This window comes from Peromyscus leucopus, chromosome 16_21 (assembly GCF_004664715.2).
Source record: "Peromyscus leucopus breed LL Stock chromosome 16_21, UCI_PerLeu_2.1, whole genome shotgun sequence".
Taxonomy (NCBI): Eukaryota; Metazoa; Chordata; class Mammalia; order Rodentia; family Cricetidae; genus Peromyscus; species Peromyscus leucopus.
Window position 1 is genome coordinate 13916016 of NC_051084.1, and position 18944 is coordinate 13934959.

At 46.7% G+C, this 18944-nt stretch overlaps 1 protein-coding gene across 1 annotated transcript in view; it reads left to right on the forward strand.

Annotated features, from left to right (window-relative positions):
* Positions 1 to 18944, forward strand: part of Dnah8 (dynein axonemal heavy chain 8) — a 233474-nt gene that overhangs the window by 150908 nt on the left and 63622 nt on the right. Inside the window, exons 76-82 of the mRNA XM_028885049.2 lie at positions 2341 to 2446; positions 4903 to 5155; positions 5848 to 6038; positions 9038 to 9159; positions 12474 to 12592; positions 13842 to 14044; positions 17201 to 17274. Of these exons, the coding sequence (XP_028740882.1) occupies positions 2341 to 2446; positions 4903 to 5155; positions 5848 to 6038; positions 9038 to 9159; positions 12474 to 12592; positions 13842 to 14044; positions 17201 to 17274 (1068 nt within the window). The remainder of the gene's footprint in view (positions 1 to 2340; positions 2447 to 4902; positions 5156 to 5847; positions 6039 to 9037; positions 9160 to 12473; positions 12593 to 13841; positions 14045 to 17200; positions 17275 to 18944) is intronic.

Here is an 18944-nt window from a genome sequence, read left to right on the forward strand (position 1 = left end):
CTCCCATGAGGCGGTGTCACCTGACGGTCTCCACGGTGCCCCGCGTCCCTCTTCTTAACTTGGATTCCTCTTTAAAACGCCCACTGGCATGCTTGGGCCAGCCTGGCCGGTGAGCGCTGAAGACACGCTTCCTAAGCAGTGTGTCCCCTCCTAACAGCCCTGCTCCGGAACCTCCAGAGGGCAGAGAGGGTGAGGGTCCCCCTCCGTGACAACAGGTGCATTTTCCAAGGCCTCCTGGACACTCCTCAGGAACGTAACATAGGCCCACTGTGCCGGGACACCTGACTGTGACTTCATTGTTTGGGTTTTCCTACACGTGTTTGTGTTCATATGTGTGCACACAAATGTACATGTGAAGGTGTGTGCGTGTATGTGTTCATATATGTGCACACATGTGCTCATGAAGGTGTGTTCATATATGTGCACACATGTGCACATGAAGGTGTGTGTTCATATATGTGCACACATGTGCATGTGAAGGTCAGAGACCAATGTCAGGTGTCTTCCTTGGTTATTCTGCTTCTTATTTTTTGAGACAGATTCCATCACTGAATCTGGAACTCACCAGTTAAGCCAGGCCAACTGTCCAGCAAGCCCCTGGGACCCCTACCCTCACCCCCAGTCTCCGACCCTCCAGCACCGCAGTTACAGGCACGCTCCACCGAGCCCAGCTTTCCACACAGGTGCTGGGGAACCCGGCTCCAAGTCCTCATGCCTGTGTAGCAGGTACTTGGCCAGCTCAGCCACCTGCCATTCCCAGGGATAAGCATCTCAGTGCAAACAGCTCTTTAACTGGTCTCCCGCAAGCGTAGCCACACTCCTCAGCACCCCAGCAAACCCCACAGTCTGTCTGCAGGACGGCAGGGACACTAGTCAGGGTTCGAGGGCAGGCTGCGAGGTCCATCTCGGCAGTGAGTAGCTGTGTGTGGTACTGGGACACTCACTACACAGGGTTTCGCCTTGCCCAGATGCGCAATAAGGGATGTGAGTGAAAGCTAGCACGTTGTTGGGTGAGGCCTCTGCTCTCAAGCATTTAAGTGCTCCTGCCTGGATGAAGATAACCTATCGGCAGACTGATTGAAGCTGTGGCAGACGTTTGACTCAGAGCTGGGCTGTAGCTTTTGATGGTCTATTTGCTTTCAGAAGATTTCTAGAGTTAGTGGGGTTTCCGGAGCAGTTTTGCAAGGAACGTTCTCAAGTTAGTGCTTTGATTTACCGTGAAATATAAGTCTAAATGCAAAATGAGATTTTTGCATATAGATGAGGGCAAACTGCGATAAGAGTGTCACAGAGGGCTGGGATGTGGCTCAGTCGGTGGAGCACTTGCTCAGCCTGCACAAAACGCTCAAGCGCAATGCGTAAACAGTGTGTGTGTGTGTGTGTGTGAGCACAGGCCCGTGATTCCAGCACAAAGGAGGTGGGAACAGGAGAATCAAAAGTTCAAGGTTATCCTCAGCTCCATGGTGAGTTCAAGGCCAGCCTGGGCCACAGGAGACCCTGCCTGAAGAACAACACACACACACACACACACACACACACACACACACACACACACACACACACACGAATATTGTTAACGTTATTTTCATTTAGACTCTATTAATGTCAGATTTCTGGGATGTGGGGCCAGGGAGGTGGCTCCGGGGTTAAAGTACTTAGAGAGTTCAGATGCCCAGAAGTGCAGTGCTTGCATGGTTGCCCACCCGCTGGGTAGCAAAACTTGCCATATCCGTGTTCTCTGGATTGAATGAGAAACTTGGCTTTGGTGAAACTTTACGGTAGAAGAGCAATTCAGGATGACCCCCAACATCAACCTTGCATGCACACCCACACACATGTACCAGCCCCAGTGCATGCAAAAACAAACATATGCACCCATGCACGCCCCTCCACGTATGTGAAGAAATGATAAGAAAAAGGATGAATATTTTTAAGGTCACTTTCATTTAGACTTTGCAAGAATGTCACTGTTAAACGTCCTGGGCTTGAGAGGGGACTTTGACGCTGCAGGAGGACAGTGTCCTGGTTCTCAGTTTAGGAGTCAAGTCTCCAGGGATCTGAGCTCAGGTTCTCATGATTGTCCACGAGGCATTTTACTGACCGGGCCATCTCTCAGCCCCAGCACCATGACATGCTAGTGTCACTGGGCATCGTGCTCTCAATTATCCAGAGAAACAGAAATGTTAATTGGTTTGACTAATGATAATCATTTTGTCCGGCATTCAAAACGCAGTTTTGTTCAGCCCTTTGCCGTTGCTACTAGAACGCCGGCGAGCCTGGTTTTCTGTAAGCCCCGGTGACGAGGAGTCCCAGGTTTGTCTGTTTGTGTCTTAATAACAGGAGCTGGAGTCGGAGAGGGTTAAGCTTCTGGAGGACGTCACCTTCAATAAGCGGAAGATGAAGGAGCTGGAGGATAATCTGCTGTATAAACTGAGCGCCACGAAAGGTACTGCATCATTAAGAGGAGATCAAGCCCTGGCTCCCCAGGAAGGAGTGTGTTTACTTGCGCTCCCATCAAGGCCACCACAGATGTCAGGAAATAGCCAACTTCCCGATGCAGAAACAGGCGGGGTGGTTTCCGTGTAGACATTAAAGAAGACATCTTTATTAATGTAGACATTAAATGTAGACATCCCAGAGAATCTGATGTCTGAATTAGCAGCTGGAGTCGGCGGATGAGACTAGCACCATCTTGTCGATACAATCACCCTCTCTTGAGAAAAACAAGGGCTCCTAAGCGGGACCCAGGAGCTCATGATGGCCTCATTTGCTTGCCCAAAGGACACTCGTGTGTTCCATCTTTTTTATTTTTATGTTATTTTTTATCAATCAATCAGCTCTTTCATTTAGCGTTGAAATGAAGCGACTGTGACGGGTCACGTACAGCACATGCCATTTGTATCAGGAAGACATGACTGCCCAAGGGCCTGGCTCATCTCCGATGGCTCCCACTTAGAAGTCAAGGGTAGTGCCTCCTCTGGGTAGCCAGAATCATTATACCGCACCCCAGTTGGAGGAGATGCCCTCTCTGTAATACACGGCAGAAAAAAGGTTTTTCTGTGTAGACCTGTCATCCCAGCCCTTGGGAGGAGTACCCGAGGCAGGAGGATGGCTGAGGGCAGCCAGGGCTACAGAGAAAGCACCAGGTCAGTCGGGGCTACCTGGCAAGACATTGACTCCAAACAAACAAACCAACCCCCAAATTTTATGCAAAGAAGAGAGACTCAATAACACAGTAGCATTCTTACAGGCAAACCACAGCGGCCCAGTTCAATTCTCCACGTATTGGTAGCTGACTTAGGAGTCCATTCCCTTGTCACTTTAATCCCTGGATCGGAAGAAAACAAAACCTCAATATCCTAGAATGATGATAACATTAGGAAGCCCTCAAGGCCAGTGTGGTGGCACATGCCTGTAATCCCAGCTACTTAGGAGGCTGGGGCACAGGGATTGAGAATGTGAGACCAGCTTGGGCTATATTAATGAGAGCTTGTCTCAAAATAAAACCTTAAAAAAGGAGCTATGATTCTGGCTATGGTATAACATGGCCTAAACACACGTTACACACACACACACCTACCCACACGCATGCCTACCATGAACTCAGTGGAAAGTAGGTCTTTGTTTCTCTGTTTTTGCTGGTGAAGTTGGACATCTGTTGATGCTCTGACTTTTCCTGCCCGTTCTGAATGCTGGCAAGCGGAGCCAAGGGCAAGTTCCCTTGTCTAGCTTAGAACGTTCTGGATCAGGGCCTTCCTGCTGTAAGGCTAATGACGTTGGCCTCTCACATTAGACATGGCATATTGGCCAATGTCACTCAGCCTTTCTAGACACCTGTCAACCTCCCAGAACTTCCTGCCGCTGTTTGCAGATGTGGGGCCCATGAGCTTAGCATGCCACCGATGCTTTCCTGTATCCTAATGGAACATGTTGTGATAAATGGGTTATTTCCATTAAGAACAATAGTGAAGGAAAACTGAAAATTACATTGTTTTTTTCTTGGTGAGACACTTCCACAATATCCCAGTTTATTCTTGTTAGAGGCGTAGAGTTGGTTATCCCTAACAAGGACTCTTTCACTCAAGAAGTGGGGAGAGAATGTCCCACTCATCCGTCAGCTCATCAGCCTGGGTACAGTGCATGCATCAGCTCGCACCCTCAGACACAGAACATATGACCTGGAGGCACCTTAGGGAGAGTTGCCAAGGTGATGATGGGGTGAAAGTCGATCTCACAGGTGACGCTGTTACCACTGGAGACACGGTTGTTGTCTTAAAACATTTGAACCTATTGGGCAGGGGAGTCGGTTCAGCCACTGATGTGCTTGCCTTGCCAAGCAAGAGGATGGACCTGAATTAAGTCCACCAGAATCCACATTGAAAAGGCCAGACGTGGTAGTACACGCACATAACCCGAGTGTGGGGAGGTCGAGACAAGCAGATTTCTGAGCCTCACTGACCAGCCAGCCTGGCCTACTTGGTAAGTCTCAGGCCAAGTGAGAGACCCTGTCTCAAAATACAAGGTGGTTGGGGGGGGCAGACTCAGAGGGACTACACCTGAGGTTGTCATGTACCTGCACACAAATGAACGAGAACACACATACACACGCACGCGCACATGCACACGCTCGCACACACACGTGTGCACATGTACACAACAAAATCAAAACAGAGATTGTCCTATTGTCTTTTGCTTCTGGTTTTTGGGTAGAAGAGGATGAAGAGCCCTCAGGGAATGTAGGAAGATTCAGGCTCTGAGTGGTGGTTGGGCCAGGGACCCTTTGGTGTGTTGAGTTCCTTCCTGTGGTCTCTGGGTGAGCCAGGTTAGACAGTGGCGTTATGTCTGAAACAGCCCTCTTGTTCTTTGGTGAGTCCCTTCATTGCCTGCTTCTTTGACGCTCAGGTTCCTTGGTGGACGACGAGTCTCTCATTGGTGTCCTGCGCATCACCAAGCAGACGGCAGCCGAAGTGAGCGAAAAGCTCCACGTGGCCGCAGAAACGGAGATCAAGATCAACACAGCTCAGGAGGAGTTCCGGCCTGCGGCCACCCGTGGCAGCATCCTTTATTTCCTCATCACAGAGATGAGCATGGTCAACATCATGTACCAGACCTCGCTGGCTCAGTTCCTGAAGTTATTCGACCAGTCCATGGCCAGGCAAGTCCTTCCCACCTTCCCCTTGGTTGTTTCCAAAGTGGTAAGTTAAAGTTTTGTGTTGGAGGCCTGTGTGTGTGTGTGTGTGTGTGTGTGTGTGTGTGTGTGTGTGTGTGTGGTGTGGCTCAGTCTATGAAGTCTCTGCCACAGAAGCATGAAGACTTGAGTTCAGGCTATCAGCACCCACATAAATGACCTGGGCGTGGCAGTGGTCATCTGTAAACCCGTGCTTGGAAATAGAACTGGATTTGGATCGCTGGAGCTCCCTGGCTAGCCAATGTAGCCAATCAGTGAGCTCCAAGTCCAGTGAGAGACCTGTCTCAAAAAATAAGGTGGGGACTAGAGAGATGACCCAGTAGTTAAGAACATTCTGTTCTTACGAAGGACTGGAGTTTGGTTCCCAGCACCACATCTGGTGCTCACAACTCACTCCTATAACTCTAGTTTTAGGTGATATGATGCCCTCTCCTGGCCTCCATGGGCAACTGCATACATACACTTAAAAATAAAAAATAGTTCTTAAAAAAATAAGGTGGTGATCGATTGAGGCAGATACCAGACACCAGATGTCAACTTCTGGTGGCATAGACATGCCTACACACACACACACACACACACACACACACACACACACGTTTTATTATTTCTAGTCTTTAAGAAATTGTTTTTTTTTTTATTTTAAAAATGGATTGCAGATCTGAAAAGTCTCCACTACCTCAAAAAAGAATTACAAATATCATCGAGTACCTGACGTACGAAGTCTTTACATACTCAGTGAGAGGCCTGTATGAAAACCACAAATTCCTCTTTGTACTCCTCATGACGTTAAAGATTGATCTTCAGAGAGGGACAGTTAAGCACAAAGAGTTTCAGGCTCTGATTAAAGGTAACATGCTTGGAGTGTGGCGGGGTCGGCTTGGAGCGTGGGGGGGGTTGGCTTGGAGTGTGGCAGGGTCGGTGTGGAGCGTGGCAGGGTCGGTTTGGAGTGTGGGGGGACTCTGGCTCTGATGGGCTCTTTGATGTACTTCGATGCCATTCCAGGGATGTCGGAGGGAAACAGTGTGGTACCCGGATGAAAGCAGGATTGTTCCCATAATCTCCCTCTCACCCTCCTCTGCCCTCTTCCGGTTTCCATTAATATAGTTCTGTTTACTAAAAATTTGGGCGTGTCCTAACTCTGCATTTTTAGTTACATCACTGTATTTGGTTTCATCTTTGTTGCCTATGTTGTCAAAGTGAGGAAAAGCTGGTGAGGAGCTTCATTCCTCCCCCCCCTCCTTCTCTTTTTTCTTCTCTCTTTTCTATAGAACATCTCACTGCATAGCTGAGGCTGTCTTGGAATTTGATACCCCCCACCCCACCCCCACAAATAATGTTTAACAACAGCAAACCACCAAAATTCAGATAGGCACTGCTGCCGTACCCACCACAGAGGCGGCATTGCTCAGTGATAGAGTCTCATTGATGGGATCTCAATGCATAGTCCCAAGGTTGTGTAAGGAGTGTGGTAGTGTGGAAATACGGGGCAGGCTGGCACGCCGCAGAGACCCGTGCTTGAACAGGATGCTGTGGAGCAGGAGAATGTTGTGCTGGAGACGAGGTGATTAGGATGCTGACCACAGCCTACCGTCCTACTAGTCGACTAGTCACTGTTGATGAAACTAAGAGGGCCCAGGGCGAAGCCAGTGACTGAGACACAAGCAGCTTTGAGATGCTCTCCCATTCAGACAAAACCTCACGCCGTCTCTTCATTCCTCCTTAAAGACACCCGGTCAGACCAGGGAGATTTGCCGAAAGAAGCAGACCTCTTTGAAAGAGGGTTTGTGAGTGAGAGGCGGCCAAGACACGTAGAGACACACGGGGTGGGGGGGGTGGGGGGTGTTTCCTTGGAACGGGGGGTACCTTACCACAGGATAAAGACGGGCGCTCCCCTGGGCTGTGGTGGGGGCATATCTGTGAGCCCGTCTCATCACAGTGGAGAGTGAGATTGCACAGGACCAGCCCGGCCAGCAAGGGGACTTTGAGTCCAATTCAGCTGGCGGTGGGGAGCCTTCGAGTGTTTTATGGGCAGGGATCTGGCAGGAGCAAAGCGGTGCTTTAGGAAGATTAATTTGGAATTGGACGGTGGGTTGATTGACAGAACTACAATAAGTTCAGCAGAAAAGGAGGGTATTTTCTGGACAAAGCTGGTTTATTGTACAGTCTGCTTTAGTTTTGAACTGGCTTACGTTTTGATGGAATTATTTTTTAAAGGATAGTATGGCTTATTTTTTTTAATGCTTTTTCATAGAGTTAACAAATAGACTCTTACATCGTGGACTTTTTTTTTTTTATCATTGTGAACTCCACACTCAAGGGAGAACTAGTGATATTTATGGCCACGGCAATGTTTGATTTCCCAGGAGTGACAGTTCGTAGGTATCAATTATTTCTTGTTTTCTGTGGTATTTGTAAGGTGCCTTTGACTTTCTTCTCCAGCTGAGGATGTCAGGGCACTTTGGAAAATGGATACCGGGGGCAAACCTGTGCTATAGATCAACGGGCAGCCCTGTTTCCTTGCCGGTTTATTCTAGAAAGATAGTATCTTTGTTTTTGCCATAGAACCCCGGGGGTTCTTATAAGCTGCTCATAGGACCCGAGCCTTACAAAATATGAGGAGGATACAAATTAAATGTCAAAATAATCACTAATGATGTTATAGTTTTTTTGTAACCTCACAGCAGCCTCATGGTAGAGTCCTGCTGTTCCATTATTCTGTTACTCTTATCTGACAGATGAGAAAACGAGATAGATAGATAGATAGATAGATAGATAGATAGATAGATAGATAGATAGAGTATGATACTCAAGGTTGTTGGGTAGCTCATGACTGCCTGTAGCTCCAGCTCCAGGGGGTCTGATGCCTCCCTTTGGCCTGTTTGGCCTGAGTGAGCAGTTGTGCATATGTGTGCCCCATTCACACACACTCACCAAGCTAGTGTAAGAATCACTGTTTTGCATGCATCTGACTTAATAATAGTGGAGCTTCAATTACAAGACAATGCCACTAAGGACATCCAGCCAAAAACTTTCAAAACTACAAAGACAATCCTCTATTTTGCTTAAGAATGCCCATCTTGCGTATGCTCACTTTGACTGGTGATTTGTTTTTGTTGTTGTTGTTTTTGTTTTTCGAGACAGGGTTTCTCCGTGTTGTTTTGGTGCCTGTCCTGGATCTTGCTCTGTAGACCAGGCTGGCCTCGAACTCACAGAGATACGCCTGGCTCTGCCTCCCGAGTGCTGGGATTAAAGGAGTGCACCACCACTGCCCAGCATGGTGATTCGGTTTTAAACACGACCTGCTGTGGCGCACTCACATTCTTTGGCAGCCTACAGGCTCCATGACAGCACTGTTGAACCCTCTTCATATTCTTTTAAGTCTTTGCTTATCTGTAAGCTGTCCTTGCTTCCCCTTCTCTTCAGTGCCCAGATCATGAATGAATGAGTGAATGAATGAATGATTTGAGCACATTGCCACTAGAAAGAAACCTAACTATGATCTTCCTCCCTCTTCCACTCCCTTTAATTTCCTCCCTCTGTCTGTCTGTTTAGCTAACCATCTATTTAGCCTGGTGGGAAATATTATTGAGTGTGGAACTAGAGGAGTGATGGGGACTAAAAGACAATTATAAAAGTCACACAAAGAAAGGTCATCCTATCCATTGGCATAAATTTTACAACTCTCAGGTGGCTAAATAAAAATGTAAACCACCACACCCATTCAAGAAGAGCTCATTGGTACCTATCTCACTTTTGTTGCTGGGAAAATAAATTTCTAAAAGTGAATAGCAGGCTGGCGTGATTGACATGTCTGGTGTGATTGACATGTCTTGCATGTCTCCCCAGGTGGTGCCGCTCTGGACCTGAAGGCGTGTCCTCCCAAACCCTTCCGCTGGATCCTGGACATGACGTGGCTGAACCTTGTGGAGCTCAGCAAGCTCCCCCAGTTTGCAGAAATTATGAACCAGGTAAAGGAAGGGGGGATGAATAAAAACAGGTCTGCAGATCAAAACACAGTAGCTTGCTCAACCAGGGCCTCCTAGTGACAGTTTCTACCCCCAGAGGAACAGCAAATCAAGTGTGGATTTAGATGGGTGTGGTGGGACCCACCTACAATCCCAGTTCACCGGAGACTGAGGCAGGGGAACCAGGTGTTCAGGCCATTCTGACTGACATAGTGAGACCCTGTCTTGAAAGCAAAACAAAGATTAAGTCAGTGGTTCTCAACTTTCCTAACGCTGCGACCCTTTAACACGGTTCCTCATGTCATGGTGTCCCCCAACCTTAAAGTTATTTTCATTGTTACTTCATTTGCTGTTATGAATCATAATGTAAATATCTGTGTTTTCTGATGGTCTTAGTGATCCTTGTGAAAGGGATTCAATCCCTAAAGGGGTCTTGACTCACAGGCTGAGAACCACAGAATGAAAGACAAGACTGTGGCCTCCTGGGCTGCGGAGGTGGGGTGTGGATGGACGGACTTCAAAGGGAGCTTTTCACAGGCATTGGGAACAAACCATCCTCCTACATGGTGGACAGAGGGTTTGTGTGTGTGCGCTCAACTATGCATGCACATGTGGGCACATGCATGTAGGAGCCAAAGGTTAACCTTGGGTGTCGTTCCTCTGGCTCCGTCCATCTTACTCACCATGTAGTCCCAGGGATCTACTGTCTCTGCTTCCCTGGTGTTGACATTATAAGCACATGCTACCACGGTCCTCATGGATAGCTGGGCAGGTGCTTTACCAGCCCCATCCCTTCCGGCCTATTCCCTTGCCCCAGCCCCCAAGGTTCTTTCTCTATTCCTGCTTGAGTTACACCCAGATATACAAGGACTGGGTGAGTGGACCCTTCCATTGTATCAATGCTTTTGTTTCAATGAAGTCATTGGTGCAAATTCGAGTTGGAGTCAAATCAAGAGGATGGTGTACTTTTACAAAATATCAAACTAGCTTATTGGTGCAGACCTGAAGTGACCTGGGGTGATGGCTCAGTGGTTAAAGCGCTTGCCACGCAAGCAGGAAAACCAGAGTTCGGAAACCCAGGCAGATGCCTGGTGGGCCTGGCAGCCTCAGGGCATATACAGAGCCCCCAGAGTAAACTGGATAGAGATACTAGCCATATCTAGGACCTCTGGGTTTGATCTACCCCTGGGAATAAGGTGGAAGTGCAACAAGCCACTGCAGTCTTCAGGGGGCCCTTTAGATGCACTTCAGAACCCCTCCCTTATCTCATGCCGCCCCAGGGGCAAGGCTGAAGCGATTGAATTGCAGAGTTAATCCAGTCTGGTTGGCAATCCACTCTCTGCCGCGTCCTCTACTGTGAGTCTCACCGAATGCACAGCTTTGAGTGGTTTTCCACCTCTCTGGGCCCCAAATAAGAAGGGTAGAAACCAGAGGCTGGGCAGATAGCGTAGTCAGTGACGTGCTCACCACGCACACAAGGGGACCTGCCATCAGACTCTCGGGACCTATGTTTAAAAAACAACACCCCCCCCCCCTGCCAAACAAACAAACAAACAAAAAGCCCCAGAGACTTGGTGCTGTGTCCACAATCCCGGCGCTTAGGAAGCAGGGACAACAGGATCACTACGGCCAGCAGGCCAGCCAGGCCCGCTGAAAGGGTGAGTTCTGGGTTCAGTGAGGGACCCTGCCTCAAAAAGAGAGATGGAGGGTGATGGAGGAAGTCACCTGATAAGGACTTGTGCCTGCTGAGGGGCTCAGATTCACAAACCACATACATGTATACCATGGGGGGGGGTGAAGGAGAGGGAGAGGGAGAGGGAGAGGGAGAGGGAGAGGGAGAGGGAGAGAGAGAGAGAGAGAGAGAGAGAGAGAGAGAGAGAGAGAGAGAGAGAGAGAGAATATCTAAGAAAAAGTTCAGTCCGTAGGCCTGGCACATAGGATCTGAGATGTGAACTTCTGCCGTCTGCTTTAATGCTCACCATAGGTTTCTCAAAAGTGCTGACAAACCATCTTCTGAGGACCCCAGCCTGGCCGTTGCTGAGGATTATGGGACAGGCTCAGCAGTGCAGGGTTTATAATTAGACTCAATGGCTCTTGGGCAGCAGGGGCACCTTTTAATGCTTCTGAACCCCCTAGGTCCGCTGCATGCATCCCGATGAGCAGATACTTGAGACCCACTCCGAGAGACTTCACCCGCTCTCAGCTTTAAGGTCTCTCTAGGAAAATAAAAATTTGGATTTTTGGCTTCTCTTGCTATTTTTAAATAGAGATCAGCATTTGGGGGAATTGGTCCACATCCGTGGTTCTCAGTGGAGGGTCATTTTGTGCCACCCCCAGCAGGGTATGTGGTGGTGTCTGGAGACATTTTTGATTATTCCAACTCAAAGGCAAGGATGCTACTGGCATCTAGTGGGTAGAGGCCGGAGATGCTCCGAAGCATGCTTACTGTTTCCAAATCGATTAGGGTTAGAGCCTGTGCTCACAGGCTCAACCGCCTGCCCCAGTAAGCCAATTAAAGAGACCAATTAATACTGAAAAGCAGAAAAATGAGATTCACTGTAGCCACATTGGGAAGAGGGACAAAGAGATCTGATGACTCCCTGCTCCCAGTCTGTCTTTAGGGGTGTGATATAGGGTTCAGGTTTAAACTGTTGACAACAAAAGGTGTGCTTGAGTGAGCAGGCTAGCTCACAGTGTAAGCAGGCTAGCTCACAGTGTAAGCAGGCTAGCTCACAGTGTCATCCTGCCCGTCACTGACTCCACCACTGTGTCAGTTCCGGTCTCAGCTGCAAGGTGGCCTAACAAGTTGTCAGTCATTCTCCGTGAGGCACATTCATTCCTCTGGCTGCTTCTGGGACCTCAGCCCTCCCATCTCCGAGCATGAGGTTCCAGAGTGAAATTCTAATTTCTAGGGTCCTATGATTTGAATATGTTAACCATAAGGAGGGACACAAGTGTCTATCTGCCAGTGTGGTTACACTACCATGCCCAGGACAGCCCTGCACTTTATAAAAATGTCCATCCCCAAGTGTCACTAAGTGTCATGATTGAGAAGCCTTGGTCTGTTGTCATCCTTGCTAACCATTGTGCCATTGATACATTGTTCTAACCGTAGGGAACAGCTCAGGAAGGCAATTAACAAAACTGAAAGCCATAGTTACACTGTATCTGTTCTTCAGGCCATTGTAAACAGTAGTGGGTTGTTGTGCTTTGTAAGGGAAGAGCCAGGAAGAGGGGCTCTCTGGGGTCCTTTGGGAGGTCTGGCATATTCCGGTCTCACGCAGTCTTGTGGCTGGCTTATTGGCTTTTACTTGTAGATATCTCGGAATGAGAAGGGGTGGAAGAGCTGGTTCGACAAAGACGCCCCGGAGGAGGAGATCATCCCTGATGGATATAACGATTCCCTGGATACCTGCCGCAAGCTCCTGCTCATCAGGTGAGCACAGAGCCAGCAAGACCTGGAAGCATCACTCACTGTCCCTCATCCCAGGTCTGACCTCCGCAGTCAGCATCATGGCGTCCCCACTGTTCTGTGTATTGCGTGGGGAAGCAGCCCCGCAGCTCCTTGACAGTGAATGACGGCAGGGAAGAGCTCTATTTCAACAATATATTAACAGTCGTGCTTTTTAGTGAACACAGGCAAGAAACTGTTTTTATGTCTCCTTTGTCCATTTGATCTTGGGTGAATCATTCATTATTGAATTTACCTCTGTGGGGGAAAAAAAAAGATGGAACTTGGGCTGGTGAGAGGGCTCAGTGGGTAGGAAGGCTTGCTGCCAAGCCTGACCAGCTGAGTTTGATCTCCTGGACCCACACTGCGGAAGCAGAGAATCGACTCCAGCGAGTTATCCTCCGATCTCCACACTCTTGCTGTGGTTTGTGCACAAGCACACGCACACACACATACAAATACACACACACACAAACACACCTACATACATGCACACACACACACAGAATATGAATTACAGAGGTGGATTACTTAGGGACGTTTTATGTTTCCCAGAGCTTGCCATTGGAAATGCTGTTTGCTGGCTGTTGTCACCCATGAGGGTGGTCAGAGTGGCCGCAGTGGTGACTTCCTGCTCAGCGGAGTATGAAAGGGTTACTTGTTTTCATTGAAATAAGCACATTTGTCTTTTGCCCGTCGTTTTAAAACTGGACCCCTGTCACACGAGCAGTGTTATTAACTGATAAGTGAGAATCTGTTTGAGAGACAGCACCTCGAATCTAAATGATCAGCTGTCTGGCATTTATTTATTCGCTGTGTCTGTGTGTGCTGAGTCTGTCAGGGTGTGTGACACACAGATGGCTGGAACACAGATGCTTGCTGAGAGCTTACTTCTGGCCTCTCGGGCACCTCCATCCCCGCTGAAGACAGCAGAGCTTCAGAGTCCGTGGCAGGTCAGCCTCCACCACAGACTGAGGCTGGCAGAGGACACTCTGTTGTTTCTGACTCTACCCTGCTCCCTGCCAGTGCCTGGCACCAAAACCTCACACAATTAAATCTGTGCTCATCCAGGGATGGCAAAGCTTGCCGCCCCTCTCACACAGCCCGGTGGAAGGGAGGATTCGCTTGCTATCCCTTTGTTAATTAAATGTGGGACATTCGCACCTTCAGAATTAGAGACAGAGGGGGAGCATGTTGAACTTATTCTTCTAATTTTTTTTTAATTCATTTCAAGATCATGGTGCCCAGACCGCACCGTTTTCCAAGCAAGAAAATACATCGCCGACTCTCTTGAGGAGAAGTACACAGAACCAGTTATCCTGAATCTGGAGAAGACGTGGGAAGAGAGTGATACACACACGCCTCTGATTTGTTTCCTGTCCATGGGCTCTGACCCCACCATCCAGATTGATGCACTGGCCAAAAAACTGAAACTGGGTATGAAATTTAACAGCACACCTGTGTTTGCTCTGAATATCACCGTTCATAGGTGATTCTTAGAGAAGTATCTGTGGCCAGGCTTGGTGGTGTACATCTTTAACCTGGCACTCAGAAGGCAGAGGCAGGCAGATCTCTGTGAGCTCAAGGCCAGCCTGGTCTACAGAGTGAGTTGTAGACAAATTTCTAAGTGGTCTTATTAAATAAAAAACACGGAGCCAAATATAGGGGTGAAAACCTCAGAGATCAGGGAAGCAGGAATAGCTACCAGCCAACCTTACCTCACTATGCCGCAGCTTCCAAAGTGCTACTTCCTGTCTACCCGCACCTTTATTGCCTTGCTGTTCTGCCCTCTCATTGGCTCTTAGTTCAGCTACCTCACTTCCTTGTCACTGCCTGTCTGTACAGACCTCCAGGTCTCTATGGTTGGTACTGGGATTAAAGGCGTGTGTCTCCATGCTTGGCTGTGTTCCTTAGTGTGGCCTTGAACACACAGAGACCCTCCCTGCCAAGTGATCAGATTAAGGACGTGTGCTACCACTGCCTGACTTTTGAGTTTACTTAAAACGGCTTGCTATTTCTTCTGATCTCCAGGCAAACTTTATTTATTAACACACAAATAAAATATCACCACAGTGAGTCTCAGGCCAGCCAGGGTTACATACTGTGACCCTGTCTAAAAAAGAAAGAAAGAGAAAAAGGAAATTGTGTATGAAACAAAGCTATACTTAAAAATTGAGCTTTTCCCCTTCTTTTTATTCATCTGTACCGGAGACACAGGTGTCTTTGAGCAGCCAAGGAATAAAGCTATATCTATCACAGATTGTTTTATCAGCAGATGGCCATACTGTCGGCCAGCAGGTAGCAAGAGCAACGAGGAGCAATTGTCTGCTGCTGCCATGTTTATATAAAATGACACCGAAGCGTATTTTGTCACCAACTGAAAAACTGGAACCATTACTGTAATGTCTGATGACCAGGGATTCATTTGTTCACGATTTCGTTCAATAACAAGTCAGTAATGAGTCACTCAGAGGTTTGGGGATAAACAGAACACAGCTGGAGAAGACAGATGTGAACAGAACTGAACAGGATGCGCAACAACTGTAGCCACATTCTGTAGGAATAAATGATGGCTCAGAGGTTCATAGCTGCACAGACTCTGGAGAAAGCACCGTGTTCTTTAAGATCTTATTTTTAATTGTGTGTCCATGTGTGTCTGTGTGTAGATGTGTGTGTGTGTGTGTGTGTGTGTGTGTGTGTGTGTGTGTGTGAATGTGGGTACCCACAGAGGCTGGAAGAAGGTGTTGAATTCCCTGGAGCTGGACTTACAGGCAGTTGTGAACTGCCTGTTGTGGGGGCTGGGGACTGAACTTGGGTCCTCTCTGAGAGTAGCAAGTTAGCAAGTTGGCCTCTTAGCCTCTGAGCCATCTCTCCAGCCCTGACCCCCTATAAAGGAGCACCATATTCCTGATATTAGATATATCTTTTTCATTACCAATAGGAGACAGAAAGAATATTATCCCAGGGAGGGGAGTCAGGACAAAGAATTGTAGCGCCTAAACATGGCAGCAGTGATGAAGTCCGTGGGACTCAAGGATGGGGACGTGGTAACAGGCTTGCACTGTCCTATATCCACACACTCAGGGAACCTGGGTGTTGTTGGCATTGGTATATAAAGTCACTATAGCAGTACTTACAGAGTTGATTCCCTTTCTTTATAAAGATTAGAAAGCATTTCATGGTCAGGGAGAGGGCTCAGCTGGAAAAGGTGTCTGCTGCCAAGACTGATGATCTGAATTCAATTCCCGGAACTCATAGAAAGGTGGAAGGTGACAACCAACTCTAGCAAGTTGTCCTCTGACCTCCACACTTAGGCCAAGGCATACATATGCACGTGCGCGAGTACACACACACACACACACACACACACACACACACACACACACACACACACACAGAGTCAGCCAGGCGGATGGACAGACACACTAAAGATAGTAAGATCATTTTTTTAAAAGTTCAACATCCGTATTTGACTTTGCAAAGTCAGGAGCAGACTGCCCTATGAAGTGATAGTTGTGACGCAGACATCAGCCCCAGACTCGCTGGTGAACAACTGAGATGTACCCATTAAAGTCAGACTCGAGACAAAGATGTCTGCCCACTGCCACGGTGATTAAACGTCCTTGCAGAAGATATAGCTAACGTATTGTGAGGATCATAAATAAAAGATGTAACTACTGAAAAGGAGGGACCAAAAATGCCGCCATTACTCTCAGACAATGTAATCGTCTAGTTTAAAACCGCAAATGAATCAACTGAAAATTATCCTACTTAATAGAACAGTTCAGTAAGGTGACTACTCACAACATAAATATTTTTTTAAAAAATCAATTGTGCTTTCTTGTAAAAATAAAATGTAAAAAATTCCATTAACTTAGCAATAAAGATGAAATGGGTCATTTTTAAAAATACCCATTTAAGGAAAAATATAAAACTTTCTCAGTGACATAGAAAGTTAATTCAAATAGAGTTAAAACTGATTCCCAGCATAAGAATTCGATATTGTAAAGGTGTCAATATTTTATAGATTAGTCTATAAATTGAGTGTAAGTCTAATTGAAATTCAAACATCATTTTCCCATAATTGGATCCCAGGAAGATATTAGATCATCAGAAGCATAGATGGACAAGAATAGCCACAAAAGCTCGAAAAGAAAAAACAGTAATTGGAAATGAACACTCCTAAATTTTTAAAGCTTTATCAAACGGCAATAATTTAATCAGTATGCAGCTGGCTAAAAGCAAGTAAACAAATCAAGAGAGCAAAATGAAAGACCCCAAATTAGACACAGACACACACACACACACACACACACACACACACACACACACACACACAGAGACACACACAGGAGCGTGCGCTTACATATGCACACATAAACACATGCATACATGCATGTACACTCTTTTGGAGTCCAACCTGTGTCTTTTGCTGTCATATCCCGCCCTCCCTCTGGTTTTGGTGTCTTCATTACTTTGTGCAGCACATTTTCTGGTCAGCACCATGGAAAGCCAGGTCCTTCTGAGAGGAGAGGAGGGAGGGAGACCATGGTAAAATTGACATCTTGTCATTGTGAGCTTCTTGTGTTGCAGAATGTAGAACTATCTCAATGGGACAAGGACAAGAAGTGCATGCTCGAAAGCTGATTCAGATGTCCATGCAACAGGTATGCAACCAGGAGCCATCACCATTTTGAGCTAAGTGCTCCAATTCCTTCGTCCATCTGGTCTACCTTGGAAAGCCATGGTGACTGGAAGCTTCCTTCCTCTGATGTTCTTTTCCCATTCTTGTTGATGCATAGTCAGACCTTTGGTTGTCTGTGAACCTTACATCTCAAGGCAGTTTCCTCCTTAGAGCTCTATGGAAAGGACTGTTTTCTATGTCCTTTTCAAGCTTGCTGTTTTCTATGGTCCACATTCACCTTTGTTTTTTGTTTCATTCCATCCATCTACCCATCCATCCATCCATCCATCCATCCATCCATCCATCCATCTATTTACAATCTGGAAGGCACAACATCTGTTTCCTAAGGTTACAACTCCAGCCATTTTGGAATTTCATGATCACTATTAATAAAGGGACAAATCAGGACAGTTAAATTTCAATTTTCAGTTAAAGGCGGGCTTTCATTTGTCATTAATGGATCGTTGCGGGCAAATAAGAAATAGTTGAGGACTTTCTGTTTAAATATTGATGATGATTTTTATTGAAGTGGAATGTTGAGAAGTGGTTGGCATTGTGCCTAATAAATACACAGATCGTTAACTTTCTGGAAATGCTTTGTGGATAGCCATCTCAGCTATAATAAGAAAGGGCATAATTTATAAAAGTAAGACAAAAATCTCGGTTTGTTTTTAAGTGTTTGGTCTCATCATGTCTGTGGCGACTTTGTCATGGCTTTCCCCTGGGAATTAATGACCAGTGAGGGTTAATGGTCCAAAGCTCTACTTAGCTCATCAAAATTTCAAGCTGGTCATTAATTCTCAAGTGCCCTAAGCCTTAATCTTTATCACCTAATTAAATTCAATAATAAATTATATTTAATTTATATATCAAGGCAATGATGTGCAATTATTTCTACTTGAGTCAAGTCTTCCACCCCTTTGGGTGATTTGTCTGTTCTACTTTGGGCAAGAGTGATCCATTTTGTAGTTTCAGTGAATGGGAAAACTTTTAATTTAAATATTAAATTTACTTTCAACTTCTTTGGGGTGATAGTTTTTGTCACTTCCATATCTGTTTCTCACAATGGCATTATCAGAAAGAAAAAAAATAACAAATACAAGTGTGGCCGTACTATGACCTTGAGAAACCCCAGATTTCAAACACATCTGATGTTGTTGAATACCGAGTAAAGGACCAGGAAGTAGTGGGTCCATGGTGCTGAGTTCCATCTTCTCCTAGAGAACTTACTATGAGCCCAGTGCATCCATGCATGAGCCAGCCCGACTCAGATTTTTTCCTCTCAGTTGAAGGCACGTTTTAAATACATTATCACGCATTACTGCATTTGACAGTATATAGATGCAGTTATCTAGTCTACCATAGTAGTTACATCTAAATATTAAAATGTGGACGTACTGGGCACGGTGAAGCGTACCTGTAATTTCAGTGCTTGGAGGTCAGGAGAAAGAGAGTTCAAGGCTAGCCTACGCTACATGATGCGTTCAAGGCCAGCCTGAACAGTAGAGCCAGGCACTGACCCAGCAAGTGAGTGGCTGGTCTTGTTTTTATAGGGGGAGCGATTGTTTCTGACTGACTGACTGACTGTTAAAAACTGCTTTATTTAACCGTTTAGGTGGAGTTTAATAAATCATGTTCTCAGGAGTCCTGGGA